At 38.0% G+C, this 26,716-nt stretch overlaps 1 protein-coding gene across 2 annotated transcripts; it reads left to right on the forward strand.

Moving 5' to 3' along the window:
* The first annotated feature begins 1,497 nt into the window (after positions 1–1,497).
* PPM1K (protein phosphatase, Mg2+/Mn2+ dependent 1K) lies at positions 1,498–24,759 on the forward strand. Of its 2 annotated transcripts, none has more exons than XM_019962479.2 (7): positions 1,498–1,669; positions 7,937–8,450; positions 9,809–9,909; positions 16,705–16,870; positions 17,022–17,166; positions 18,167–18,301; positions 20,827–24,759. In XM_019962479.2, exons 2-7 carry the CDS (start codon positions 8,011–8,013, stop codon positions 20,956–20,958), a joined length of 1,119 nt encoding a protein of 372 aa, XP_019818038.1. In that variant the 5' UTR covers positions 1,498–1,669; positions 7,937–8,010; the 3' UTR covers positions 20,959–24,759. The 2 variants fall into 2 exon arrangements, with proteins under 2 accessions (XP_019818038.1, XP_019818039.1); XM_019962480.2 differs by lacking the exon at positions 1,498–1,669 and adding an exon at positions 1,908–2,466.
* The last annotated feature ends 1,957 nt before the right edge of the window (positions 24,760–26,716 follow it).

Consider the following 26,716-nt stretch of genomic DNA (forward strand, 5'->3'; position numbering starts at 1 on the left):
GCGGATGTTGGCAATTTGATCTCTGGTTCCTCTGCCTTTTCTAAAGCCAGCTTGAACATCAGGAAGTTCAACGGACCTTTGTTGGCAAAGTAATGTTTCTGCTTTTGAATATGCTATCTAGATTGGTCATAACTTTCCTTCCAAGGAATAAGCGTCTTTTAATTTCATGGCTGCAATAAACCCGGTCATCTCCCCCCCTTGAAGCTCTTCTGATTTAGTCTCCTAACCAGTCTCCCAATACCCTATTCTGCCTGTTCTCTGCACATTAACCAAAACGATTTACAGTCTAAACCAGATTCTTTTGCTTCTTTGCCTAAAATGCCTCAATAGAGTCTCATTAAATTTAAAATATAAAGGAAATTCCAAGTCTTGGTTACATCAGCAGGCCTCTGTCTGCCTCTCTCCTCCCATCATGCTGCTCTCGCTCTCCCTCTAAACTAGAGCCACACTAGCCTTCTTTCTGTTCTCCCAAAATGTCAAGCTGTCCCACCTCAGGACGTTTGCTCTGTGTCTTCTCTGCCCAGAACAGTCATCTCTTTCCAGGTTCCATGGCTGGACTGATCTTCTCACTCTTCCTTTAAATGTAATAAAGTTCTCTAACTTCAACCTCCAATTATTCTCTATACCCACACCTTGTCTATTTCATTCCTTGTGATGATTTGTTATTATTTTATTGGCTTGTTTACCTGTTTGTCTTCTCCCTCTTCCTCCACAATTAGACTGGCAGCTTTATGAAGGCGACTATCATGTCTATTTGCTTCAAGATTATATCCCAGTGCCAAGTATTCAAAAGGTCCTCCCTAAACAAATATCAATGCCTATACTTGTCAAATGAAAGAATCAACATTCTCAATGAGAATTTCCTGGCGGTTCAGTGGTTAGGACTCTCGCTCCACTATTGGGGACAAGGGGTTCCACCCCTGGTCAGGGAACCAAGATCTCACAACCTGTGAGGCGCAGCCAAAAAAAAAAAGTAAAAAAACCAAAAAACATTCTCAAGGGATCATGAGATGCCTGCCTGCTCAGTCAGGAAGAACGGTTTACTGTGAATGTTTCAAAGAATAGCAATGAAACCTGATGCCTTTCAATACCTTTGCCCTGCAAAGTGCTAAGTGCTGGCATTCCGTTCCTGCTCCTAGTTGTCACAACTACCGCTCTATTGCCCCAAGCGACACACCACCACCTCTCTTCAATCCTATGGCGAGGTACCAAATTTCTCGTCCACTGCCGAGGCGTTCCCGCGTTGGTTTGCGCGCCATGGCCTTCGGGAGGGCGGGCATCCCAACAAGCCACGACTGGCTCAAGTCGACGTCGCTCTGCTGTGAGCTGCTGAAAGTCAGCCAAGTCAAACTGATCTCGCGGGGAGGCACGGTCCTGTCGGAACCTGTGATTGGCTGCGACTAAGGGCAGGGCCGCGGGCGCGCCGCCTCGTGAAGCGTGGGTTGGTTGGAGCTGCCGTCAGTCAGCGGGAACAGACGTCCCCCCTCTCTATTTGGCCTACTGCGGGCGAAAAATTCTCAAGAATTTCCAGCAGATTGAGCCAGTGGCTGTTGTAACTGCTTGCCTCAGAGATTGAAAACATCGGAGAAGGCAGTCTTATTTACAGAAAACCCCTCTCCCGCCCTCCATTAGCTAATTGAACATTTTCCAGGGATATTGCCATCACGAGGTAAGAGGTTGGAGAGTGCACTTCATTTATGTTAACCGTTTATAGTATTATTTACAGGAGGGGGCATGTCCCATTGCTCCCAATCCGCGGAATGGAGAGTAAACTGGTTCCCCAGGGAGAGGAGGGGAAATGTCCGTTTAATTTCTCCAGCCCCTTCAGTGCATGCCCAGCGGTCAGTGTCTGGGTTCGCTGTGCACAGCTTTCTTCCGTTTCGAGGTCTGGAGCAGCATGTCGGGGCGGGGCCCACCTCGGCTGAGCCACCCGCTGCTGGCATTTTCTGCGGAGATTTTACGTTCCGCCTGAACTTGGCCGGAAGGCTGGAGGCTCCTGCCGGTGAATATGCTGGACCGGGATGGAAGGAGGCAATGGAACTTGGAAGGAACGACGGCTGGCGTGCTGCAGTTCATAGGGTCGCAGAGTCAGACACGACTGAGCGACTGAATTGAACTGATAGAGGGGAGGAAGGGGCTCCCAGCCCGCGCTTCCCTTCAGCGAAGCCTCGAATCGCCCCCCGCCTCGCCTCAACCTGCCGGCCGGAGGATGCTGCGAGTGTCAGCGCCTTCTCGCTGGTGCAGCGCCGGTCGGGCTGAGGGAGACGTGGCGACACCCGGAATCTGTACGCAGCGAGGGTGGTTGAGAGGCGGAGACAGGGCGGCGGAAAGTGCTGGAGGGAACCCAGCCATCTGCAGTGCCCGCGGGCTGCGCCGGCCGGAGGGTGTGTTTCCTGCCGTGTTTCGCCCCGGTCGTTCATCTGTCACGGCCAGCCAGCCAAGCCCAGGATCCCAAACTGTCCAAGGGTGAGCTTTTCAGGGGATCGGAGCAGAGAAAGATGCAGAGCCCTGGTTGGTGTCGATCTGAGGACGTGGGTTTTGCTTTGCCAAAAGAGCACTGTAATCTCCAGGCCTTCTGGCCCTTGATGTCTTTTTTAGCAGCCGCTGTCTGTAGATTAGAGATTTCACGTGAGGTGACAAAGACGAGGCTCCGGGTGGCAATAGCCAGGGAATTTGGAGTCTGTAAGGTTCACCGGCCTTTCTGAGCTTCAGACTGGAAATGTGCAGCAAGGCCTCTTCAGTCTTTTGCAGCCCCTTCGCCTGTGCGGAGGAAAGAATGAGGTTGTCCGCGGTTTCAGAATGAGTAACTAAGGTGACAGATTGTAATGGTCTTGAAAGATAACAGTGGCCTCTTAGCCTAGGAAAAAAACACTCCACTGTGTAATAAAATATATCAGTTATAATTTTTCAAGATTTTTTTTCTTGCAACCTTAGTCACTTTCTATTGACCACCAACTCAAGCACCTACTTGACTGGAGGCTTAAGAGAAGAGGAAGGAAGAGGGGAGAGATGTTAGTGATGTAGCATAGAACGTAAAGGAAAATTCTCCTTTTTTTAAAAAAAATTAAATTTACTGAAAATTTAATGTATAGATGTCAACATTGTATTAGGTACTATAGAGGAAATGAAAAATACACACCTTATACTTAGTTGTTCTGGAAAATTCTTAAATGAAGGTTTGGAACATGGTTCTGTGAGTTGTATCCATGTTAACTGAAATGTTTTAAAAAATATTTATGGAATTAGAATAATGAATACTTTTCATTGCTCCCTTGTTCTTTTCTCAGTTTGCACATCTAAACATATGTTCAGGTCAAACATAAGGGGAGTCATTCAGGGTTTCTCTTGTTGGTTTTGTTTTTTCCTTCATTTAGACTAGTACATTTTCTTTCCCTTCCTCCTAGCAGGGTACTGATAAAGAGGATACTGGAGTCCAAATTTCCTGAGATACATTCTGGAGGTTTCTATAATATTTGAATTTATTGTGATAAATTGGTTGTTTTTTTTGTAGAGCCATTAAAGAAACATTCTAAGAATATTAAAATTACCTGTGTTTCCATTGTGGAAGTTATTGATAATGAAAATACCTGAGTGCCACTTTATAATGGGCAGATATGAATACATTCTTAAACATTTTTGCTAGAAATATAAAGCTAAGCAGGTTTGAGCAGTACTGATCCTTAGAACTCCTGAGTAATTTTGGCATGTGCTTAACATGACATCAATAAACTGCCCTTTTGACCTGCTTTCAGCAGTCAAGAGCAGTTTAACTCAAATCCCAAGTGCATCCTCCTGCCAGGGACCGTGAATGCCTCCCTATTCCAAAAATACATTTGGCCAGCTCTGAGGTATTTAAATCATTGCAGGATTATAAAATTGGAATAAGATGAAAGTATAAAATTGGCATAGCAGTCTTGTAGTGGTATATGTGGCTTTTCTTCACCACTCAGTTCAGTTCAGTTCAATTAAGTCGCTCAGTCGTGTCCAACTCTTAGCGACCCCATGAATCGCAGCACGCCAGGCCTCCCTGTCCATCACCATCTCCCGGAGTTTACCCAAACTCATGTCCATCGAGTCGGTGATGCCATCCAGCCATCTCATCCTCTGTCATCCCCTTCTCCTCCTGCCCCCAATCCCTCCCAGCATCAGAGTCTTTTCCAATGAGTCAACTCTTCGCATGAGGTGGCCAAAGTATTGGAGTTTCAGCTTCAGCATCAGTCCTTCCAGTGAACACCCAGGACTGATCTCCTTTAGGATGGACTGGTTGGATCTCCTACTGCTATTATTTTTAAACAAAGTGCATACCTCAGAAGTTTACCAAATGCATTTTTTCCTTTTCCTGATGCTTTTCACCTGAGATTTCCTACACTCAGGCTGTGGCTTTTTAACCAGCACTCTTTTGTGGAATCTCAATGTCTACTCTTGCAGACTCTCAACTTATTTCATTTAACCCTCTTTTCTGAGAATCCCCCCTGCTAGTCAATATTATTAAATCAGGAGTCAACTTTGTTCAATAGAGTTCTGTGTCAGAATCTGATACTTTAATCAGATTAACCAAAGCATTGAGTCAGAGGAAGATGAAGGCCTGGTCACACAAATGAATGTGAAAAAGCAAAGTATTTTTGCTAGTAGAATATGGTGTGTCACGTAATGTGTTCTTGGGCTCTTAGTTCATTTAAATTTTGCTTTGACATTTTGTGTCTTCAAATGGCTTTCAAGCAGAATTACTTGTGCCCTTTGACTCTTTTGGGTTACTTTGACTTTCAAAGATTGAATATAACTGTTAAAAGGAAAATAAGCTAGGCTTGATCTCTGATTGAGAGACTGACATAAAGGGTTCCTGAATAACTATTTTTGGCTTGCAGAAAGATAAACACATGCCAATTTTTAATTCTTCAACTGACAATAAAAGATTTTTTAGGTATTTATCAATTTGTTCTCAGCTCTTTCTGTTATAAAGAACACTGATTTTTTTTTAAGACTTTTGTTTTTTCCTCCACATTATAAATTCTACCTGCTAATCAGTGTCTAATCATTTCCATGGGCATCTGGAGAGCTAGGGGAGGGGAGTGGCAATAGCGGCTGATTGGTAGTTTGAAGCTCTGAAGTAAACTTCTTGATGTGAAAGTTTAATTCAGAGTTATTAATTAGCTTGGGAACAAAGTCCTCTTTGAACTGTTTTCTTGGGAACATGAAGATTAGTATGAATTCGTTATACTGCATTTAGCAAAGGAGACGGAACCACTTCTTTAGACACTCCCTTGCTTGCATAAATGATGCTGACCTAGTTTTGTAAACTGGTGAACTGGGTTATGCTTCATGTATGCCAATAGCCAATAACAGGCCTTAAAGTAAATATTTTCCTGTGACTATTCTGCTCTCTTTCTGAGATGATTGTGCAGATAAGGAATGAGGAAGGGGGCCAAGTTGAAGACTGATTTTAGTTTATGTAGGCTTAAAGAAACTGCTCAACCTGCATTTTTCATTCTTAAGTAATGTTTACAGTAGATGCATATTGCCTCATGTGAATGCAGCTCTGTTCATTCGGAGGAGAGAGTGAGAAATGACAAGAGTATCCTAGAAGAGCTGCAGGGAAACTATTCAGTATTTATTAGTTTGTAATTCTAGAACTCTTGTTTAAAGTACATGTGTGACTGCAAAATGACCCAAGGCTGAGTATGGTATACATGCTTTCAGATTGAAGCCAAGAGAATAATAGTACTTTGCTAATTTCTGGTGTACTCTTCAAATGTGAATGTTTTCTGATAAACATTTAAAGCTTTATTTTTCCTATAGTGCAAAGCTGCCTTGTGAATTATCTCCATCAAGAATTAGTACTTAGTTCTCTTACTTGCAAGATGGTATTACACTTTGAAAGTTCTCTACAAGTTCACCTTTATTTGACACAGTTTTTGTTTTGGAATAAAATACAACCTTCAAACAGAACCAAAGGAATAAACTTTTCTTTTTATTTTGGTAATGGAATGCATTGTTTCTCTTTGATACTTGATAAAGAGGTACTGTGTCTCCTCCACCCCCAGTAATGCAAAAGAAGTGAGTTTCAGACTTTAATACATGATGTTAACTAAAAGGCCAAGAAGGAGCAGCCTCCTAAGTCTTTCATGACCTATTAATTATTTGGGAGGCCATCTTCATTCTAAATTCTTAGAAGGCTGCGCTCATATGTCTTCCATTGCTTAGATTTACAATGGCATTCTTTGAAACCTCATCCTTTCCTTCTACTTCTATTTACTTACTGAAAGGACTAACGGTTCTTCCTATACATAACTAGACTGATTTCCAAAAATTTGTTTGAAAATGATTGTTTAAAATCTGTAATACATTTTCTTATAGATGCACTCAAGCTGGGCTTTTTGTGTGTGTGTGATTGTGCCTTTTGGGGAGATACATTTTTTTCAAATTTATTTCTTATAGAGAGATAATTCAAACATACAATTAAGAATAATATAACACCTGTATACCCTCCACTGGCATTATCAAATGTTGATATTGTGCATTTTTTCAAGTTGGTTTTTAATTCATAAAGTAATAGAATGAAATACTTTGGAGATGAATTTCTGCTTAAACCTTATTTGTATGCAAACTGCCAGCAACACAGTCCTTCCTGCAGGGGTATAGGAATTCCCCCAGCCAACAGCCAGGGGAGGCATTCGGATGAGCCTCAGATGTTAATGTAAATGCATAGATCGGTGGCTCATAAAAAGACTTCTTGTCATAAATGCAGTTTCCCCTAATCTCGGAGATCACACACATGAGAGTTACTTTTTATTTGTGCCTTTGGTGGGTGTTTGCATGAGCCAGTTTATATTAACCAGAGTAATAGAATATGTAAAGTTCAGTAAGTTGAGAAACCTTAAAACAAACAGAACTGATATCCTAAATTGTATCTATGCTAAAACTTGGGCACTCTCTGAGTACAGAACTATCATAATGTTAGGTAGTTAGAACAGGAAAAAGGAGTCCAGATTGGCGGTGACTAAAAGACAAGGAAGAGAAAAGCCTGGAAAGTAGAACAAAGGAAGGTCTGAGGACTGGAGTGAGGACCTCAGGTAGAACAAACAGCACTCCTGGCTAGCCCAATTTACATAGGGCAGCCCTGGGGGGAGGAGAAAAAACATAAAAAGAGGAGCCTAAAGGGCTGGGGGTCTCTCTCTCTCTCTTCTCTTTGCATCTTTTGGGTCGGCATGCCCTCATGCCTCTAGGATGTATTTTCTTTTATTTTCTAAATAAAACTGAGCTGTAACACAGAGCTGTAACACTGATCTGTCCGAGAGCTGTTAACACTGATCTGTCCTGAGAGCTGAGACACAGTCTGTCCGAGGGCTTTAACGTCCATGGCTTCAATTTTTTGTTATGATGAGACAGAACTGAGGAAATTACACACTCCCACGACAATAAATATTCTAATAACCAGTTATTTTTTTTCTAATTTCTACTCTTGTAAGAGACTTTGTTATTGTTAATATTTGCTCCGCCTTTTCTTCAGAGCAATGAAGTTGATGAAGGGAAGACTATTTATTTACACCTGTTTTCTGTATTCTCCCTAATCAAAAGTGTGGGCCTGCCAGAACTGCAGCTTGGCATCACCAGGGAGGTAGTCTGAAATACAGCATCTCAGGCACCACCTGGCAGACTGAATCAGAATCTACATTTTAACAAGATCCCCAGGTGATTGTAGGTTAAAGCTGTAGAAGCACTTCTTCTATGTGATCTGTGCACACTGTCAAGTTTTTATAGAATTTGAACACTGTGAGTGGGTGGGGTAGGTAAATCGATTCATTTTTGAACCACTATTCTCAGGAGTAGCCTGTTAAGTGCCACTTTCTTTACAGACTTCATTCTTGGTAATATCTAATGATATATCAGTTGTATTTGAAATTACTGATGGAGTGTCTCTGTCTCTCTTTCTACTCAGTTGCATCATTTTTCTGGAAGGCATCCCATTATTGTTCCATTGACCTTTCTCTCATTCCCGAGCCCTCTGGAGTTATGTCAACAGCTGCCTTACTTACTTTGGTAAGAAGTGGTGGGAACCAGGTGAGGAGGAGAGTGCTGCTCAGAGCCCGCGGTCTGCAGGATGACAGGTGGGTGATGCCCACGTGCCACAGCTCCACTTCAGAGCCGAAATGGTCTCGCTTTGATCCTGATGGTAGTGGCCGACCAGCTACCTGGGATAATTTTGGCATCTGGGATAACCGCCTGGAGGAGCCAATTCTGCTGCCGCCCAGCATTAAGTATGGCAAGCCAATTCCCAAAGTCAGCTTGCAGAATGTGGGCAGCGCATCACAGATTGGCAAACGGAAAGAGAATGAAGACCGGTTTGGCTTTGCTCAGCTGACCAATGAGGTCCTGTACTTTGCGGTGTATGATGGCCACGGTGGACCTGCAGCGGCCGATTTCTGTCATACCCACATGGAGAAATGCATCCTGTACGTACAATGATACAATGATTTTCACTCTTTGCAGTTTGCCTAATCCTTCCTGTTTAAACTTAAACCTTTTGGCTGAGACAGCCACTGTTAAGGTAGTTATTTGATTGCTTTCATACTATGTTTATGAACAAGCAGTAGCTCAAGCATGCCATTAATTGCTGATGAGTATTACCATTTCAGAAATGTGTATGTTTTAACCACTCTCTTGGTGAGAGCGTTGACCAGAATCTACAGCACTTGTGATCATTTCAAGGGAATTCACATAATAAAGTACATGATCTCATGTACTATGAGAATCTATGAGAAGCACTTATTCTGTCTGTGCATGGCACTTAGTGCTTCAATAAATAGTAATTATTTTTTAAAGTGTTATGAATAGCTTTGAATACTTGTTGAAAATAGCTTTAGATGATTGGCAAAAACATGGGGAAAATGCTTTTAAAGAGGGTGTTTTGGAGCTCTTTAAAAAGTTTTTTACTACAGTCAGTATTTACATATTTTTGAGTATCATACTACTTCTAGAATTAAAAGAGGGGGAGAACATGTAAGAGTTACGACCATGTGACTGTACTTCCCAAGCATAGTTATTCAATGTGAAGAAGATAGCTCAGTCGTGTCTGACTCTTTGTGACCGCCTGGACTGTAGCTACCAGGCTCCTCTGTGCATGGGATTTTCCAGGCAATAATACTGGAGTGAATTGCCATTTCCTTCTCCAGGGACCTTCCCGACCCAGGGATCGAACCCGGGTCTCCCACATTGTAGACAGACGCTTAACCATCTGAGCCACCAGGGAAGTCCCTATAGTTATTCATACTGTTCATCAATTGATTTATGTATATTTTGCATTACTCCACGAAGGAACTCAGTGGCTTAATTTAATATAAAGGAATTCTTGACCTTTCAGGATTATGGTGGTGAGGATTAATATCTTTAGACTGGAGACTTAGGCTTTTATTTTATTATTTTTAGAACTTATCTCTGGGCCTGATTCTTTCTCAATTTGATTTATTAATATGTGGATCGTAAGTGTATGAAAGGCTTCCCAGGTGGCTCTAGAGGTAAAGAACCCACCTGCCAATGCAGGAGACTTAAGAGATGTGGGTTGGATCCCTGGGTCAGGAAGATTCCCTGGAGGAGGAAATGGCAACCCGCTTCAGTATTCTTGGAGAATCCTACGGACAGAGGAGCCTGGTGGGCTTTGGTCCATAAAGTTGCAAAGACTCCCACACGCCAGCTTCTGAAGGGCAAACCTTGGAGGTCCATTGTATGGAGTGACTCTGCTAGCTGGAGGGACAAAGAGGAAGGCAGGAAACCTATTGTAAAGTGATCGGCCTCTTTTTTTCTCTCCCTGAAGGGATTTGCTTCCTAAGGAGGAGAACTTGGAAACTGTGTTGACCTTGGCTTTTCTTGAAATAGATAAAACCTTTGCAAGGCACGCCCACCTATCTGCTGATGGTAAGTAAAACAATCTCAATCCTTAAAGTCCTTGGGAATTTGTGGTAAGAAGGAAACAATTTAAGCCTTTCAGGGGTGGGAATTTTAATATTTATTGTAAGGATGCTTACATTGAAAGTGACTTTTTAAATAACCATTTTAAATGTTGTTTGGAATCCAAACTAGGGGTAGTATCTCACATTTAAATGAAACATATTAGAGGTTGTTTTAGAAATTGAAGCTCCAAAATAGATCTGATGTTGAATTTTGATTTTAAAAAGATTAAACATTAAAAAAAATCTGTTTGTTCATTTGATGAACAAGAGGCATGTACTATGAGAGGGTTTATTGTTTTTGTTTTTTAGAGGAATCTGATGAACGACTATTGAAATTTGCTACAGGGTAATCTCAGAGTAGTTGTCCAGATAAGAAAATTGCTAATTAGTCTCAAAAGGACAATGGTTAATATGCACTACTTTGTGAAATTAGAAGGAAGATGTTTTTTCTTCCACTTAAAAAAGCTTGATCTTGCAGCTTTCCTATGGTAACTAGTTGACATTTTTGTTTTTATTTGTTAAACACAAGACTATAACAGCTGAATTTTAGAATTTGTGTACTGGATGTCTTTATATTTTGAAAGACAAATGTCTCTGATTTTGACTAAATTTATTAAACCATTTCATGAAAATGTAGGTAATGTTTTCTAGTTAGCTGGCCCCCAAATTTATTGCTTATAATTTTTTAACGCTTCTACAGCAAACCATTAAAATGTGTGCATATAGACCTCATAACTGATTTTAAAATGAATCATGCAATAATATTCATCTGTCTTTTGTTCATCCTCTTGTTTAAAGGAGGTCAAAGCTCACCACAGCAATGTTATCTTTGTAATTTTCAGTTGGAGTGTGTAGGGCTGGAAATTCTCCCCATTTTACAGATAAGGAACTGAAACTCAGAGAGAGATAAAAGGTCAGTTGGAGAGTTAGGGCTGGGATTTTCCTGGCACCCACTGTGGCCTCTCTCATGGGCATATTTAATGATGAGTATTAGGATGACTCTAGGATGGCTTCATTTGCCATCTTAAGACACTTTCTTCCTCTTTTTCAATACCTTTATCACTGTCATACTTCTCCGAAAAGCTTTAGAGTCCACTCTTATTGTTCAAGGATTTATTTTCTCATTTGTAGATTACTTAGGTCCATTTTCTCTCTTTCATTCCTTTGGACGTTTTTCCCCTTCCAACTGGCTCCTGAGCTTGTGAAAATAAGAGGTGAGAGAGGGTGGGTTTTAGCATAAGATTCTGTTCTTGTTCCTAATGGGTAAAACATACGAAGGTGAAGAGGACATTAAAACACTTTCTTATAGTTTTATTTTCGTAACTCTGAATACTGGTATGCTCTTATTTCATTTATAAGCAGGTCGGCTGTATCTCACACCATGAAGTTTATCGGCTGTAGTGCAGGTGGTGTGCCCCAGCTGTTGTGTAAACAGGTAGAGCTCACTGGGCAAGGTTTTCAGAAAGGAATGTTCAAGGGTATCTTGGAAATGGTGGCCAACAATAAAAAACCATTAACCTTTCATGGGTGTAGTCAGCCCTTTGTGTAGGATCTAATTGATAAAAGTGCTTAAAACAGTGATAGATTTGGTATAAAATGTGAGAGGACTCCTTTCATTTATGAAATAATAAATACAGTTAAAGGGAATTTTGAATTTAAGGAGAGAATTGATCTAACTTGCTATCTTAAAAGAAATTTTCTACAGACACCTTTCTCACATCAGTTTAGTTGTGCAAAGGAATGAATAAAATAGTTCTTCACTTCTAATAATTAAATGAAAATGTATTCATTTAAACTTAGTTCCTCTGTCATAATTTTTGAGTTAATGAACTCAGAACTTTCATAAGATATTTTAAAGTTTGTTTTTCATTTAATGGCAGTTTGCTTACAAGTATAATGGAGCATGACAGAATGATGGTTAGCGTATTACTAAAAGAAAAAAAATAATCTATTATGACATAGTCCTTGAATTTTATTTTGGATGTATTCTTATAGGTCAATTAGTCTCTGTGGTTTTCTTTTTTTAAATAAGTATTTTGAGAACAATTTTGAAATTTATTCTTAATCAGTTGCCAGGCTTTCAAAGATTTCAAAAATTGGCTCTTGATATTTGGGGCTTATTTTATCAAATATACTAAACTTTTCAATTTGTGGATTTAAAAAGAACATGTACCACTTCAGAATTATTATTTAAATTAAAAAAATTTTTTTTTACTTTTTAGTAGAACTGAAGCAGTATCAGTATTATAAGAGTAGATAATATTCTTTTTGGCACAGCTGTGGGTAGGACCAGTGCTAGTTAAATAAAATTGTGAAGAAGTGCAGTTTGCCCTCTCCAATTTCTTTCACCTTTTCTTTTAGCATAGCTCCACTTGGCCTCACTGAACCCTTTCTGTGAGCAGCTTGAGGGTAGGGACCATGGCTTATTCATTTTTGAATTTCTAGGGTTCAACATTCTGCAAGAGTCTGAAAAGTACTCAATAATATTTGGACTAAACTAATCTCCATTGCTTACTCTTTATCACCAAAGTAATTATAACTTATAACTTGACTGTCCTACAGCCAATTTAACTAAATTATTTAATATATATATTTTTATGTGTTACCACTTCTGGGGGGATTTGAATTTTGAGTAAGGAAAGCTGAAAACAGATTGGTTAAACCTTAGGAATGAATCACTAATGGTGGAATTTCAGGTAGGGAGGAGTGCCCCATGTCATACTATTAGCTTTCTCAAAAGAAAGTGAAAATAATAAGGTGACAATAAAACATACTCATCTTTTTAAGACTCATCTAAAGCTGTCATATCTGCATAAAATACTTCAAGCTTTATCATTAGCATTTAAAATATTTATTATTTCAGTTTTAAATGAGGGTAGTTTGAGGAGAATAAAATCAGAATACCATTTATCAAGAAATAGCCCTTAAGAAATTGCTGGCTATCTTTATTGATTTGTTGTAGATGCATTTTGAATTTACCCTTATTTACAAATAGCTAATTTCATCATCATCTTTGAATATTTTGTATTCATTTTATACCAGTCATGTGTATTTTTACAGCTAATGAAATCAGCCAGTAAGTTCAAATGATGTCTGCCCATTAGTTTATTGTTTAATGGACAAACTGTCACTTAAACCAGATGGTAGAAAACTTAGATGATATCCTATATATCCGATAAACTCTTCAAAGTGTTTCTAGATTACTTAAGATTTGAAAGCAACAAAGCTCCCCAAGAGACAAATGGATCAAAGAGAGAAGATGCTCTGACGTTCAGAGTGGGAGACGTTGGTGGCAGTATTGTGAGTCTTGTTGGAAACTTCCCTGCTCTTCGTATTATTTGATCTCTTTATGGAAGAATTAAACTAAAAAATAACCAGTATGAAAAATGCAATGTGTTTGATTACCCTTGTTATGTTGGAGGCAGCCAAAAGCAAAAAATAGGGACAGCATTGGAGAGATACTCTTATTGTGCTGTTACTGCTTCAACTCGTTCCTCTGATTTAGTGTTTATGATTCACTCATGTCTACAACATCTTTTTGGTAAATATTGAAACTGTATTTGTTTATCCATATTGTTGACACAGTTGAATAATTTCTGGGTGGGGGAGGTTATACTTAGAAAAGTACAGCTTGATTCTTTATGTTGCCATTCAAAATCTTGATCATTTTTTCTTTTGATATATTGACCTGCAACACTGGGGGAAAGAGAGAGCTGCAGAAACTCCCATTTTATGAATTACATAAAATTGTAAACGTTTTTTAGCACTCAAGAGCCTTGCTAGCTTTTATTTAAACAATTAAATTAATCATTCTGTTCAGGAAATACCGTCTAGATCCTAAAATCCCTGCATTTACCATTAACAAATAAGCTACTCCTTGTATCTGGTATAGGAGGTGCTTTGATTCCTTTTGATTTATATTTTAATGCTAGCAGTTTGGTAGTATACTGTAGTTTATATCCTCTCTAGTATGCTCTAGTATGCTATACAAATTATTCAGTGCTCTACCCATGAATTTCCCTTTTGTTACTGGGACAATTCTGATATTGTTACCAAACAAATTTACAGTGTATTTTTTTCAACTCAGTAAAGGTACTGATTTACTCTTCAAGACTAATTGGCTGAGCCTGTGTGTATGTCACCACATATGTGTCTTGGTGCACATACATTTGTATATGGGCTTTCCTACCTTGGGAAGACACAAAACTAAGAAGTGTTATTCTGTGATGAAGAAAACAGACTCAACTACAAAATACCATCAACTTGGTCAAACTGAGTTTTGGAATCATTGACTTGGCATCTCCTGGAATATTATGTAATTTGCTACTGAACATTTCACCAAAATAAAAACCCTTCCCCTTATTTTGCAGCTCTTTCTCTACCCTCCCCTGTGTTGCAGGTTTGTAATGTTTGAGCACAATTCCTGGGTGAATTTCCTATTTGCCTCTGTGCGTGTTATTTGTGGCAGAGAACTGTGCCTGGTCAGCAGCTCTAGACCTGGAGCCCGTGGACACTATATGCTGGGCTTCAGTGGAAAGAGAGATCTGCTTAATTTTGTCCCAGGTGAAGGAGTCCAGCGGTTCCTAGCCTGGACTACTGGAAGGTTCCCACATCCTCTTTGTCCCATTAGTTGAGATGACTTGCAGTAGAAAATGTCCAGTGAGTGTTAAGAACTTATTGAAAGATGTCTTAGTTTTATAATTCTATTGTTAAGGAAAAAAGTGAGAATTTTTACTCCCATGTTAAATGTTAAATGAAACTAAATGCTGATTTAATATTTATATTCTTAGATGCTTAGCAAACCAGAATCAACTGTTTAGAAAACTTTCCCATAAATCCTGGGATTTTGGAACTGTGAAGTTGGGTTGGTTAAAAACTCAAATTCTTTTAAATATCTAGGTGGCAGAGCCATGGATTATAATCCTAAATGGCTAAATTTGAAGTTTTTCATTTATGAAGTATTAACTCTTTTAAGGTAGCCAATTAAAAAACACTTGGAAAAAAGCTGCCACTTACATTTTAAAGAAAGGAGAGGAACATTAAACCCCCTGGACAAGTAGCATCTGAGTAAATGCCTATGTTTTCTTACCAGGCTCTTCTAATCATTTGACAAGATTACAGGGGTTCAACTGTAAAGATTCCCTTATACAATGTTTTATGAAACTCACAATTTAACATTTGTAATATAAACATCACTGATACTTACACTGAAACTTTTGTGTTGTACAGTGACAATATATAATCTACTTTACTATTGCCACAGTGATATTACTTTGGCACAGCAGTTCCAAAATCAAGAGATAAATGGGAAGATAGTGCAATTATAAATGCTACTTCTCAGTAAATTCAGCATGAATATAGGAGATTAAGCAGGGTTTATTCATTTTTTCCCCCATTTTACTTTTCTGATTAAAGCAGGCATTTTAATACATTGATTGGGAAATATATACACATATATCTTTCCAAATGCATTACTGCTGTTTTAAAAATTGTCTTAGAAAAAACTGGAAAGACTGAGCCTCAATCAGTCAATAGCATTTCATTTTTCTTAAATCTGCCTTTGAAGTCAAAATCATCTTTAGATGATCACCTGAATATTTTACTTAGATGCTTTAAAGGATTAACCATGTTACTGAAGATAATACCTGCTTTAACTGTTACCTTTTTAGATTTTTTCAATTTGCTTTACTTTTTAGTCTACTTTCACAGTATTCTCTTTGACAAGGCTCAATGCACCCTCTAAATTCAACAAATAGTGAAGAACTTAGGGAGACAATTTAGAATAAACTAAAGAAAGATGCAAAAATGCACTTTGAATTGGATGAAGGAAACAGCTATGACCTCAGGCCAAGCTACATGTAATTTTGTTATCAGTCAGGGGAAATTAACATTCTTGGAATGCTCTGGGCCCAGGCGGTGACCACAGGAGCAGCACTTGGCAGTACTTTCCTGCATTTGGGAACAGACTGATTGTTTCAGATCCTGCTGGAACCAGAAGTGTGAACTATACCAAGTTTATGGGAAACTAAAATGAATTTCATTCCCTGCCCTCCAGATTTTCTCCTAATATAATGATGGCTGTATCTTTGTTTTACATCTGGGGAGGACAAAGATAATCAAGGAAAGAATATGAACCTTTAACCATTTTAGGATTTCTTTTTTTTTTTTTTTTGGTGAACATTTGTAAAATTAAAGCAGTTATAGAAGGAAAGAATATAAAATACAATTCTTAAAGAGCCAGTGAAACACTTGACATATCTTGCTTAGCCTACTAATTGATAATAGTTTCATAGGATGGGGGTAAGAAATGGAAGAAAAAAGTTGAGTGCGTAGATTACAGAAAAGTTGGCTTGCCTGAATGGGCTCTGTAGACCTAAATCACTCTGCCTTATTAGCCAATCTAATTAAAATGTATTACTTTTAATCCTGACACCTGATGTACACACAGAGATGTCAGAATGATAAATTTGAGTTCTACTTTATATAAATAGAAGCCATTTGGAGATAGTGATGCATTTTTTACCAAATTAGGTTAGCAGCTTTTTCTGTTTGCATAGAGCCTTGTTACTGAATTAAATACTTCTTTTTCTGCATGCTCTTACTCCCATAGTTCATTTGCATTTTATTTGCATAGCTGTAGTTAAATTAGAATGATACATTTCAGCATTAGTTTAACATGCCTGTGTTTTATTTTGTAATAAACATTCCAGATCCAATCATTTGATTGTCACTGACTTGTACTCTTCTTCATCATTTGCAGCAACGCTTCTGACCTCTGGGACTACTGCAACAGTAGCCCTATTGAGAGATGGTATTGAACTGGTTATAGCTAGTGTTGGGGACAGCCGAGCTATTTTGTGCAGAAAAGGAAAACCCATGAAGCTGACCATCGACCACACTCCAGAAAGAAAAGACGAGAAAGAAAGGTACCACTTCCACTAATCGCTCTATAAGGATGATATGTATATAGTTCAAAATAGAAATAAAACCTTGCATTGTAAACTGACTTCATGCTTAAGTTTAACCCTTGGTTTTCTGGGTATCACATCATAGTCTTTTTTAACTTTTTTTGACCAGGATTAAGAAATGTGGGGGGTTTGTAGCTTGGAATAGTTTGGGACAGCCTCACGTGAACGGCAGACTTGCAATGACAAGGAGTCTCGGAGATTTGGATCTTAAAACCAGTGGTGTGATAGCAGAACCTGAAACAAAGAGGATTAAGGTAAAAAAAAGACTTGCAAACACCTGATACACAGGCAGGGAGTGAACACAGGATTGTCTCCAGCTGCAGGCTTTCTTGGAGGCCTTCATTGAAGCCTGTATGACTTCTGAAAAGAAGTGATTAATGGAAGGAAAGATAAACTTTTCAGATAAAGTAAGAAAGATACTTCTTTCCTGGCCTTATATATGATGAAGTGTTGGCTTTGTTTCATCCTGCTATGGAATTTGCCTGGAAGCCTGGTTTTACCGCCCTTCCTCACCAGCACCTCATCATTCAGCATCACCATCATTTGGAAGATATCCTGACTTCCCTTTTCCACCAAGCCAGAGAATCACCCCATCCCTCTTTCAAGGACATCTTCTGCTTGCTACTAATCATTGTCCCCCTTACACTGCACTTCCCCCAGCACATACCTTAGTGGTGAACTGATACTTTACCTATACAACTCCCAGCCTGCTCTAGTACCTAACACATTATATATAAGGATAGGCTCCCGGTAATGGCAGCAAATGATTGTTAATTTATTGAACAGTTTTATGTCTTACAGGTGTCCCACTTATGTTCATTTCATCTAACAAATACTTCTATAGCAGTTTACAATGTGCTGGGCTCTGTTCAAAATAGCCACTCCTATCCCATTTTACACAGAGAAAACAAATCTGAGCATATACAATTCAACTTACCTATGTTTTCCCAGCTGAAAAATAGAGGTGGGCTTCACACCGAGGAGGTCTTAGCCATTACATTAGGCTGCCTCTCAGCATTTAGCTATCTGGCTTCTTCCTCCATGGTGTTACTAAGTAAATGTTAGGTTTGTCCTCCATGATTGATGCTAAATGTTGCTGTTTTTGCCCTAAATGGAAGCCTGTTTTCACTCTGTTTGTCTGTAAGTTCTGAAACACAGATGACTACTCTGTAAACAGATAAAATCACTGAATTATGAAGATTATTCTAAGGCTAAGTCTAGTTTGTAATTCTATACGTTTGGTTCTGATTGCAGCTACATCATGCTGATGACAGCTTCCTGGTCCTCACTACAGATGGAATTAACTTCATGGTGAACAGTCAAGAGATTTGTGACTTTGTCAATCAGTGCCACGATCCCAATGAAGCAGCCCATGCAGTGACTGAACAGGTAACACAGCAGAGCTTCTGCAAGAAAAATCCCTAAGTGGGAAGGAGAGGACAAAGCCAGGTACAGGTCTTGGTGCAGCCAAGAGGGGCTGCCACTGTCTGGAGATTTCTTTGAAATCATGTGTTTTAGCTTTTAGTATTACAGTAAATTTTACACTTGACCCCATAGTATTAACAATTAAAATTTTTTTTTTGCTGGTTCTCCCAAGTAGTTAAGTAAAATTAATCTGTCAAGAAAATGAGCTATGTTTATTTTTGGCTTTGTACCTATCTTGAAACGTTAGTAACATCAATAGTAAATTATAAAATAGCAAGTACTATGTGTCAGACACTTTACTGTTCATATGTATTTAACTCATGTAATCATCATAGTAACCCTCTGAGGCTGGAGCTAGAACTAACTTGTCTTTACAGAGGAGGAGAGCAGAGGCACTGTTACATTCCAGAACTGGGCTTCAAACCCAGATAGCTGAGCTCTCAGTCCAACCACTAGATGATTTGAAACTAGACTGCTCCATGTAAATACCCAATATGAAAACACTATGGTTAAAAAACATACACTATAGCATAATCAACTTCTTGTTTTTAAAAATGGGTGCATGAAAACAAATACATAAAGGTATATGGATGAGTGGTGTGTCAGTGAGCCAATTAGAGCTAAAATTTGGAAGCTATATAATATCCAGTGTAAAAAAAAATGTAAAACTTCCATGTTTTAATATTCTATTTGGATAGATAGCTCTTCTAAGTTCTAGCCATCACTAATCATTAGAGGCACACTTTAACTCATACATACAGCTATTTTTGCATTCCCAATTTTTACATTTGCAATCGGGGAGCCAAATGTGGCCCAAACTTTTAAGTGCTAACATTTGGAATTAAGATATAAGATCTTACTTAAAAAGCATTATTTACTTGGAAACAGATCGATAAGCATGAGTTATTCACTTGGTAACTATATACGCTCATGAAATTAAGAAACAACCCAATTCTTGTGTATGACCACTTCTTTTTTAATTTCAACCACTTGTCTTAAGATATGTATTTTCTAACTTACCAGGGCATACTATGCCTCATCTGAGTACTATTACTCATTTAATACTTACCATAATCAACTAATTTAATTTACATTCACTTTTCCATGTTTTAGAGGGAGCTCTATAATAAACATTCTGTATATATTTGTTCACATTTATTTCCTTTAGATATTACTTTCTTAGGTTAAGTTCATCAAAGCAAAATTGTTAGGTAAAAGAATATACAGCATTCTGAAGCTTTTAATAAGCTTGCCAAATTGCCCTCCAGAAATACTATCCATGTTATACTTTTCACTGGCATATTTTATAGTTTCTCCAAATTCTTATCATAGGTAATATCTTGCCAATTTGATAGGTGGAAAAATCAAATTTTAGTGTTTTAAATTTGCACCTTTTTTCTTTGTTAGTAAAGCTGTTGTGTAAAAATTTTCTTTGTTTTTAGGAACAAAGCATTTGTTCCTAAAATTGACTTACAATTCTACTGTAGAAAGTATAGTTTATGCCAATTTTCCATTTTGTATGAACTGTAGTAAACTATCTTATAGTTTTATATCTTTGTATACTTCCATTTCTTTTTAATTTTTAAATTTTATTTATTTTTGGCTTCATTGGGTCTTCATTGCTGCACACAAGCTTTCTCTAGTTGTGGTGAGCGGGACCTATTCTTCACTGTGGTGCATGGGTTTCTCATTGGGGTGGCTTCTCTTTTGCAGAGCACAGACTCTAGGTGTGCAGGCTTCAGTAGTTGCAGCACACAGGCACAATAATTGTGGCTCATGGGCTCTAGAACATAGGCTTAGTAGTTGTGGCAAATGGATTTAGTTGCTCCATGTTACGTGGAATCTTCCTGGACCAGGGATTGAACCCAGGTCCTATGCACTGGCAGGCCAGATTCTTATCCACTGTATCGCCAGGGAAGTCATCCATTTCTTAGGTTATAATTTCTTTAAGCTAAATTCCTAGAAGAATTGCTAGGTAAGAGCTAACCTTCTCTGAATCCTTAAACTTTCATTCAGTTCAGTTCAGTTCAGTCACTCAGTTGTGTCCGACTCTTTGCGACCCCATGGACTGCAGCATGCCAAGCTTCCCTGTCCATCACCAGCTCCCGGAGCTTGCTCAGACTCATGTCCACCGAGTCAGTGATGCCATCCAACCATCTCATCTGTGTATAACCTTGCATTAGTCCCTATGCTAAATGCTTTATGTGTATTTTCTTCTTCAGGAGCTACATATCTCATACGTTATTAGTTCACTGGTGCAATTTGCCAAAACTGCTACAATGGTATTTACTTTGGGTCATTAGTTATCCTATCACAATCTAAAATTTTAAACTGTGGGCATTGATACCTAGGGAAAGAATCACAAGCCACTGTGAAATAACTTGTAACTGTGTATTAAACTAGTTTGGCCTTCCAGGAAAAGGCTGATTTCTTTTTGTACGGATCCTGATTTCCGTTGTTCATTTCTTCCTTCCTGCCATACCTTGCAGGCAATACAATATGGTACTGAAGATAACACGACTGCAGTAGTAGTGCCTTTTGGTGCCTGGGGAAAATACAAGAACTCTGAAATCACCTTCTCATTCAGCAGAAGCTTCGCCTCTAGTGGACGATGGGCCTGATTGCTTGCTGGGACTTGGAGTTTCTGTGCAACAGTTTTTCACTGAGTGTATCAAGAAACTGATTAGATTTAAAAAGTGAACTGTAAGTGGTGACCCTAGAACTCACTAGACCAGTACATAAATCAACATAAACTTAGTAACCATCTACATAGTAGTTTTTCATAAGTACCTGTGATATTTATGTTCAGCTAACTGTATATACTCAGAATAAATATGTGGAATTCAGATACTGTGAGTGAGCCTCTGTGTTAAGTGAGCAAATGAAACATGGTTTTGATACACTTGCTGAGTGTTAAATTTCTAATTTTTAAAACTTTTAAGCAGCTGTGAGCTTCTTTTGATCATTTCTAATCTTTATTCATTTGACCAGGTTCTTGCCTTCAAGTTCTTCAAAACTAGTCAATATTTTGATGGCTACTCAATGTGTTATCTGCAAGTGTTTACTATATTTTGTATTCTGCATCACTTGCTGGTGAACTTAACAATACAAAAGAAATTAATTCGGCTAACATGACACTGTTAAAATGTATACATATGTACTATAGTGCACTTAGATATTTCAGCTGTGTCACCAGGTCTCCCCTATGTGTGCTGTACTAAGTTGCTTCAGTCATGTCTGATTCTGTGCCCCTGTGGACTGTAGCCCTCCAGTCTCCTCTGTCCATGGGATTCTCCAGGCAAGAATACTTGACTATGTTGCCATGCCTTCCTCCAGGGGTCTTCCCGACCCAGGGATCGAACCTGCGGCTCCTGCACTGCAGACAAGATTCTTTACCTCTGAGACACCAGGGAAATCCCAGGTCTGTCTTGCCCCCGCTCAATTCATTCCTGTTCTTCTGTAGCTAATATATAGCTGTGACTATTCATTCATATTGGAAAAGAATGTCCAATAAAGAGTTCTTTGGTCAAAGCTATACAAAGTACATCTGATAGTATCAGGTATTTTGTATGAAGTTTCTATTTGTTATCTCTAATCCTAAGTTTTGTGTTCTGTATATAGTCTGTTTATATAACTTTTTGTATACAGTAAGCAAGTCCTTAAAGGTAATTTGTCCTTAAAGATAATCCCACATTGACTGATAATTGCTACAGACATAGCTTGAGGTTTATGTCTTCTTTTTCTAAGACTCATAAGAAAGAATAAATCTTAAAGCATTATCTATTTCAGCTTTCTATGTAATTTAGGGGTGTAAAACTATATTTCCTTATATCTGTGTGTAAGTTTACTGTTAAAATGTGAATCCCTAAATATGTGTATGGAATTACATCAGCAGTTTATTTCTGCAGACAGTGTAAATTTGTTATATGTAGGTGTATGTACATATGTATATTTTGGACTAACGGAAAATGAAAGGGAACAATCTTTTATAGCTCCTTCACCAGTTAGCTGTAGATTATTGATACATTTATCTCTAAGAACTCTTGACAAACTGAGGGAAGTTTTGTAGTGGAGAACCAATGGTTACTGGCAGATAGGTTAAAAATTATTGTAGGAGATATTTTGTGGTAGGTAACTTATGTGGAAAAACCTAGGAACAGAACCAGCATGTTGAAGCTACATTGTTATATAGTAATTTGCATATAAAATAATAGGATGTGAGAAGAATGCTTAAATGTTAAGAAAGATGTGGAGTTTTGTTGTAGAAACAAAAGAAATACCAAAACTTTAAAGTTGATATAATTTAAACTCTTAGTTTTCTGGTTGATGTTTTTTTCTTCTTTAAGTTTTACTCAAGGCTTATTAGAAGGAATAGGACACAATATATTCACATCTTCTCACCTTTTTGGGAATAGAAGAAAATAAATCTTGAGCTTTCCTGCCTGTATTAGTTAGGAATTGTCCTTTGGGAAAAAGGGTATGGGAATTTTTCAAGGAAGAAAAAAATTTTCAGGAAAAAAAAAATTTTTTTTTTTTTCAAGGAAGTTGGTAAAAGAAAGGAAAATATTACAAGAAAGAATATGGTCTTCTATTCATTGCCTGGAAAGTGAGGAACCAAAATGGTCTAAGAAGACTGGAAAACTTTCTCCCTCTTTCTGTATAGGGTCCTGGGACATAAACATGGAGGCTACATTTAAGAGTATGAAGGGTTTCCAAACTAGGAGGCTAACAGAAACTCTGAAGCACAAGATGACCTCCTAAAAATGTAGGTTTTATTTTTGTTTTGAATTCTTCACTTTGCTGTTCCTCTCTTTTACTTTAAAAAAACAGGGGTGGGAGTGATGTTGTCAAGTTCAGAGGTCTAAGGGTCACTGATCCATTGGGTGGATAGCCAACTGTGACAAAGAAGAATTTGTAGACTACATAGGCCTTGGTCTGGGGTGGAGTTTGCTCTGATCCCCCTGAAAGTTTTTAAAACCTGAAACTAGTCAGCTTTGACTACAGCATAAAAACACACTGCTAATTGTTTTTTAAGCCACAATGTTAAAGTATAACTTTTAGATTATTGTAACCCATAAAAGATAAGCATACATGTATTAGGCTTTTAAGTCTATTACTGAAAATTATGCAAATAATGGAACAAAATGACTGTTCTAAATAGTTTTTTTAGTTACAACTGTGAATTTGCCATGTGGCTATTACCATGTGGGTATCGGTATGGTGTAAATTATATTAATGTAATTAAACTTAAATCAATCATATTTATGTTGGCCTTTCATTTATATGTAGTATATAAATCATCTTTCTAAAATGTGTTGCCAAACTTTATTTGCCATCATTGATTTGGCAAAATATTCTTAAAATCCTTGTGATTTTCCACAAGTATAAATTAAGTACCTTATATATTCAAGTGTAAATGGAATCCTGCTTTCTATCAACCATTTGCTACAGACCCTTGTGTTAAGTGCTTCAAAGTTTTATGCATTTTTTTCTAGAGAAAAAAAGAGTTTTGGTGGAATCAGTTTTGAATTTCTATACTCTATGATGGAAACATTTCTCAAGTTCCATTTAAAAAATTACTTACTTTGAAGAATTGTTAGCATGTAATTTAAATAGAAATTATTTTTTCAAAGTTGAATTTTATTTTTTTAATGAATCTTGGCAGAGAATGAGTAGGCCTATGTTAACTTTTCAGTATCAAACAGGACATTTAGTTTCCTTTCAAAGAGTGGACAAGGATTAAATTTCATGGTAATATGATAGACAATAAGAAAATGCTTCAAGGTGGGGTGGGGGAAAGGATAGATAAAGTTTAGTATTGCACCCTTAAATACAAACACTTACTTGTATTTTCCTTTAGCACTTAAGTTGTTCATATACCTGTATCTGTGGAAAGTGACATAAAATCTTGGTTGGGTTACATTTTATTGTATTTACTAGATTCACTTCTCTGGATGAGTTCAACAGAAATAAAAACTCATGTATTTAGAAGCCAGACTGTGATGGTCTGCCTGTTGCTTTTGGCATCTGGAATGAGACCGCCTGACTCTCTGGCAGCTCCCTTTGGTTGTTAGATTGTTGAAACGGCCCGTTGATGGTCCTATTGAGCGTTCCAGGCTGTGAAATCATCATGTTGTTCCATCTCCAAGAATGACTCATCCTTCACTGGATTTCTGTATAGAATGTAACATCTTGCTGTGTCCCAAATTAAGTTCTGCCAAAGTGCTCTTGTGTACATTGGTTTTATAATTTCCTAAAGTACTAATTGGGTGTATAGCACTTCTGTAGTATGTTGATGTAATTGCTGCTTTGACCATTGTTTTGAAAGTATGAATTAGAATGACTGTAAGCATACTAAAATCATATAACAGTGTTTAAAACATTTAAATAAAGTACATGCAATAAACACTTTTAAAATCCAACTGTGTTTGTTTGGCATCCACACACTCCAATATATTATGTGGCCTTGTGAACACTGATATAAAGGAGTCAGTGAATGATTGGGAAATTTTTTAGCAGCCAAATTCTGCCTGTTTGCAAAATTAACATGAGACTCTTTGAAAATATTATATATACTTATTTATTCAAATCTTTTTGATTTGATTTAAAACAAGATTTGTCTCTTGCATTTCCCTCATCCAAAAATATTTGTTGGTACATCAGAAGAAAATGGTCGTGAAGATTTCTACAGTATTTTGCCCGTGGTATATTTCACTGCAGCATCTCCATGTATGAAAAATGAGAAACAAATGTTCAGTGGAAATTCCACAAGTAAGCAAGTTTTAATGTCCTCACTGATTGAATAAAATGTCATGGTTGCAGTCTTTTGTCACAAGGATCTCCTCTAGAGTGTCCTCTGAAAGTAACTTGGTAAACACCATGGTAGCAGAGATCTATTTCATTTTGTTGAAACTCCTGACCAAGAACTTTTTATACTTGTAGCAATGAGGATAAAATGTTTGTTGAATCATTAATGTTTATTGAATAAGTGAATTTATTAATTAATGCACTGAATTACATTTTCATTAATTTTATATTAGTGGGGAAATGGGCATTAGCTATTTTAAATATTAAGCCATACATATTATTTAATGGTGAATGAATAGTATTTAACTTCTTTCCATGTTTCCTTAGCCTGTGTCAGTTTTGCCTTGTAAAGGATGTTAGTATAAGTATGGTACAGAATTTTGTTCTGAATAAAACCTAAGGAGCAGTGCTGCGTGGATGACAATAACCTTACTTCTTTAAAAGGTTGAGAAAGGGAAATGATTATTAAGGATCTCTGTGCTATTTTCTTTTGCATATATTATCTCTCTTTTTTTTTTTAAATTTTCATTTTTTGCTGCAATGTGGTACATGCAGGATCTTAGTTCCCTGACCAGAGATCAAACCTGCACCCCTGCAGTTAAAGTGCAGAATCTTAACCTTTGGACTGCCAAGGAAATCCCTCTATTATCTCATTTAATCTTTTTTGGGGGAGTGGAGTGGGGAGAATATTTGTGAATAGTACAGTGTAGGTGTTAAGAATATGGTCCGTAGAGTAAGAAAGACTTGGTTTTGATCATTTAATCTTAAAATCTATTCAAGGAAGCCTTTCTAATGATCATTTTTATAGATGAGGAAATGGAGCCTTTAAGTAGCTAACAACAGCAAGATCTAATCCAGACGCTTTTGACTTTAGAGTCTTTCTTCTATCTTACCACACCTCCCTAATAACAAAAGCAAAACTAATTCACTGCTATCAAACATATTAACATTCACCTGCAGAAGGCTTTCTGGTGGATGTGAAAAAGTCATCAGGACATGATCCAGAAACTGAAGTGGATGAATGAACATAATAGAGACAGTAACTGAGCATTTGTCACCTAAGACTAGGGTAGAGAACTAAATTATGTCCAAGCCAAAGGAGTATGACTGGGGAGCAAATGAGTGAATGCACAGAATAATGCTTTAAACTGCAGGGTTTAGATGATCACTTATGGAAGTCCAATAAGTCAGTTTACCAATGACAAGCATTTTTTGAGAACCTACTATATGTGTCTGTAAATGACACTAGGGTAGTGTGACTAGCAGGATTAGTGGCTGATCTCCCTAGAACTTGGTCAGGAGACAAGGAAGAGAGGAAAGTGAGTTATACTGTTGGGGCCGGTGTGAGGAAAGCAGGAGAGACTCCATCTTGAAGCCTGTCATCCGTCTTAAAGACAGGATGTGAACTGGGCCAGAACCCTGCTTAAGAGTGAGGAAACAGTTGCTAGTGAAAACCAGGTCTCCTGGAGACTTCACTCCCTACAGATGGCAAACGGAGATTGTAGTTGTGGTCAGGCTGCCCCTGTTAGATTAATCATGGAGACATCCTCCCTTGATGTATAATCATTGTTC

Source organism: Bos indicus, chromosome 6 (genome assembly GCF_029378745.1).
Source record: "Bos indicus isolate NIAB-ARS_2022 breed Sahiwal x Tharparkar chromosome 6, NIAB-ARS_B.indTharparkar_mat_pri_1.0, whole genome shotgun sequence".
Classification (NCBI taxonomy): Eukaryota; Metazoa; Chordata; class Mammalia; order Artiodactyla; family Bovidae; genus Bos; species Bos indicus.